At 32.1% G+C, this 3,171-nt stretch overlaps 1 protein-coding gene across 1 annotated transcript; it reads right to left on the bottom strand.

Moving 5' to 3' along the window:
• Window positions 1-1,051: 1,051 nt before the first annotated feature.
• Window positions 1,052-2,088, bottom strand: flp-24 (VPSAGDMMVRF-amide). Its single transcript, NM_064842.9, has 2 exons — window positions 1,961-2,088; window positions 1,052-1,369 (listed from the first exon to the last, which is right to left on the bottom strand). Exons 1-2 carry the CDS (start codon window positions 2,049-2,051, stop codon window positions 1,251-1,253), a joined length of 210 nt encoding a protein of 69 aa, NP_497243.3. The 5' UTR covers window positions 2,052-2,088; the 3' UTR covers window positions 1,052-1,250.
• Window positions 2,089-3,171: the final 1,083 nt, after the last annotated feature.

Genomic DNA, 3,171 nt, shown 5'->3' with positions numbered 1-3,171 from the left:
ATATTGTGGTGGCATATTTGACATCGTAAATACATCTATAATTTACCCGCTATCTTCCTGAGAGAGAGGAAGAAAGACAGGGAAGTGAAGAGGGTGGGAGAGAAAGAGAGGGAGAGAAAACGGTAAGGACTGGGAATTGGTCACAGTGCATTGCTCTCTATGTTCTGTATGGACTTTTTTGTGTAACGCCTCCTGTTTATAAAAGTTATGTTTCATTTTCTTTTTTCTCCTACAAGTGAAAAAAGTATCAAATTTTCCTAAAGCAACATTTCTTCTCAATTTGGCATGCCGAAAAAAGGGCTTTAAAAGAAAAGGACTTGACAGAAATTTGACACACGAAAATGTGGTATTTGCCGGAATTTTTAGGTCTATCACTTCTACCATGCTTTGATTTTAGCAGTTTTTAGACATAAAGAATTCTGGAGGGTATTCCCCTAATTCTGCAGTTTTCGCTTTATTCATTTTATATTTGCTTGTTTCTGTTTGAACGCTGTAAACTACTAAAATATTTTCCGAATAATATTTTGCGTGGTTTTTTGTTCGTTCTCAGTATTGCCCTCATTTCACTATTATTTCTTAATTCTTTTCACTAGTTTGCTTCATTTTTTTTGTTACGCAGAAGATGACTTGTTCCAACAACTCCCGACAACTTCTCACGATGAACGGCCTCTGCACCACCGTCCTCGTTGCTCCAATGCTTATCTACACTGCAATTACTGGTATTGTTTTTATAATTTGTCAAGTTTTCAAAAAACGTCAACTAAAAATTGAAAATCGTAGGAAAAATAATATATTTTTTTCCTTTTCAAAATTACGATAGGGAAGAACTAAGTTGTCCAAACTAATTGAATTTAAATAAAATAATAAAAATTATTCGTTTGAAAAATTCAAATTTGTATTTGCTTACTTTGTACCTTTAGAAGTGTTTAAAAAAATTTTTTTTGAATTTCTTTCCAGAAATCAATCTTCAATTTAACACTCTCATAGTCTAAGAATAGTTTTGAAAAATTTTAAAACCTCATATACAAAATTTAAAACAAGAACATAATTTAACACACACAAAACGGTTTATTTCTGTTATTTATTTGTCGCGCATCATTTGAAAGATAACTCTCAGAACAAAATACCAAAGAAAAAAGAGAGAAAATAAATTTTTCAACATTTTTGGGGTGGAAATAGAGTAGAAGTCCAAGGTAAAAAGCTATCAAGTTTTGTGTGATGAAATAAGAAGTCCGGTAGATGGTATATTATCAGATGCTTCTTTTTCCAAATCGAACCATCATATCACCGGCCGATGGGACACGTTTGTGTGGAATCTCTCCCCATTGAGCATAACGGAATGCGGCTTCTGGTGTCATTTCTTCAACGTCTGAAATTTCGAAAAGTAATAATAAATTTCAAAAATTGTACAATTTATGAACTTTTCTAAAACATAATTTTGAAACTAAACTGTAAAATTTTATAAACTTTGATTCAAAAATTCATATACCAAATTTAATTCTCCTTTTAACCGTTCCTTTTTTTTTAATTTTGGTGCAAAAATTTGTGAAATGGCAGAGTTTTGCGGCAAGCTTTCGAAATTTAAAAACATTGAATTTTCATTTTTTGCGGGCACCTTTCAATCAGAAAAAAAGACATATTCTACAAATATTGCCTGTAGTATGCCTGCTTAGTTTATGCCTGCTTCTTGTGCCTACCTCAGTTTATTTGTTTGCCTACATACCACTTATTGTCTTTCTGCCTAGCGGCCTACCAGACTTTATGTCTACCTTTTGCCTGTTTTCTTACTGCTTGCCTTTAATGATTCACGCCTGCCTATGTACCTATTTTATGCCTATATTCTTTCCAGTTTTATTTCTTACTGCCTGCCTAACTGTCGGCCTATATATCTGCCTCATGTCTGTTTTCCATAGAAACTTTTACAACAGCTAAAAAATTTAAACATTTCAGAGAAACTCACCATATTGGATGTTCCTGCACTGGGCGACGGCCATAATGGCGACGAGGATTGCAAGGATCAAGATGATGGACGATGTGCGCGACGACAACATTTTCAAGATAGTTGAAAATTTGGAGGAGGCAAGTTTTCTGTAAAAATTAAGCACTATAACTGCCATTTTTATGTAAATTATAATGAAATAAACGGAAAAATTCAAGAAATGGGGAAGAAGCTCAGAGCGGAACATCGGGGATCTATTTAAAAAAAAGGGTGGAGCCTTAACCGGAAACCTTTCTGACGTAATAAAAATGAACCCAATTTATGTCGAAGTTATACATTTTATCTGAATATTTCTTAGTTGTGTTCTATTATATAAACATCTAACATCGACGCAAAATGAAAATTTGAATTTTTAGAATACATATTTTGCCGCGAAATTCTAATTTCAAAATTTTAAAGAATTCTAGAGCGTAATATAAATTTTAATTTCGCTAAATTTTGGGGAATATTCAAAATTTAGTTTGGAAAAAAATTGGTGCAAAATTAAATTATAGCAATTTTTGGAAAAACGGAAAAATTTTTTTCATGAAATGCAACTGATAAATTTTTTTTTTCTATAAATTAAAAACTTTAGTTTCAGATTCAGTTTAAAAAAACGCGAAACGATTATAAAAAAAAACACAAAGCCAAGTAGTAGGCGTGGTCTAAAATCCATGACTCTCGTCTGCTTTTATACTAAAATTTAGGCGGCATACGAGTGATGTGATCTATTTGAACTAAAAGCACTAAGATAAATTAGAAACAGTAGAGCTAAAGGTCTCTTTAAATTTAATTTTGGGCGAATTCGAATTAATTTCTCATTTTTCAAAGTGCTCCAGCTCTAATTTTGTCAGAAGTTGCTCTTTGATATTTGGGGATTTATTGGATTTTGAAATGAAATTGAAACGAATTTGTTCGGAAAGCTGAAACGTGTGCAAAATTTCAGATTTTAGCAAAATTTGGCTCTTTTTTTCTGATCCGCCATAAAAAATTTTTCAACATTTTTTGTGTTTTCTCGTTATGAAATTAGGTGACTTTGGCCCACTTTTAGTCTATTTAAGCAAAATACCCACAAACTGTACTCCATCTTTAAGTGCATACGTCATGTATTTTTTCAAAAACATACGTATTTTTATCATTGTCTCAGTGTCTACTTTTTTCATGAAAAAATCTCGAGAATGATCAATTGGTAT

Source organism: Caenorhabditis elegans, chromosome III, assembly GCF_000002985.6.
Source record: "Caenorhabditis elegans chromosome III".
Lineage (NCBI taxonomy): Eukaryota > Metazoa > Nematoda > Chromadorea > Rhabditida > Rhabditidae > Caenorhabditis > Caenorhabditis elegans.
Note: the sequence above shows the minus strand (reverse complement) of the source record. Positions and strands in the feature narration are given on the sequence as shown.

Excerpts from the sequence above, each read along its gene's own strand:
- flp-24 (NM_064842.9), bottom strand. The coding sequence starts at position 2,051 with ATGTTGTCGTCGCGCACATCGTCCATCATCTTGATCCTTGCAATCCTC. Across the intron at positions 1,370-1,960 it reads GTGCAGGAACATCCAATATG|ACGTTGAAGAAATGACACCA; the intron begins GTGAGTTTCTCT and ends TCGAAATTTCAG.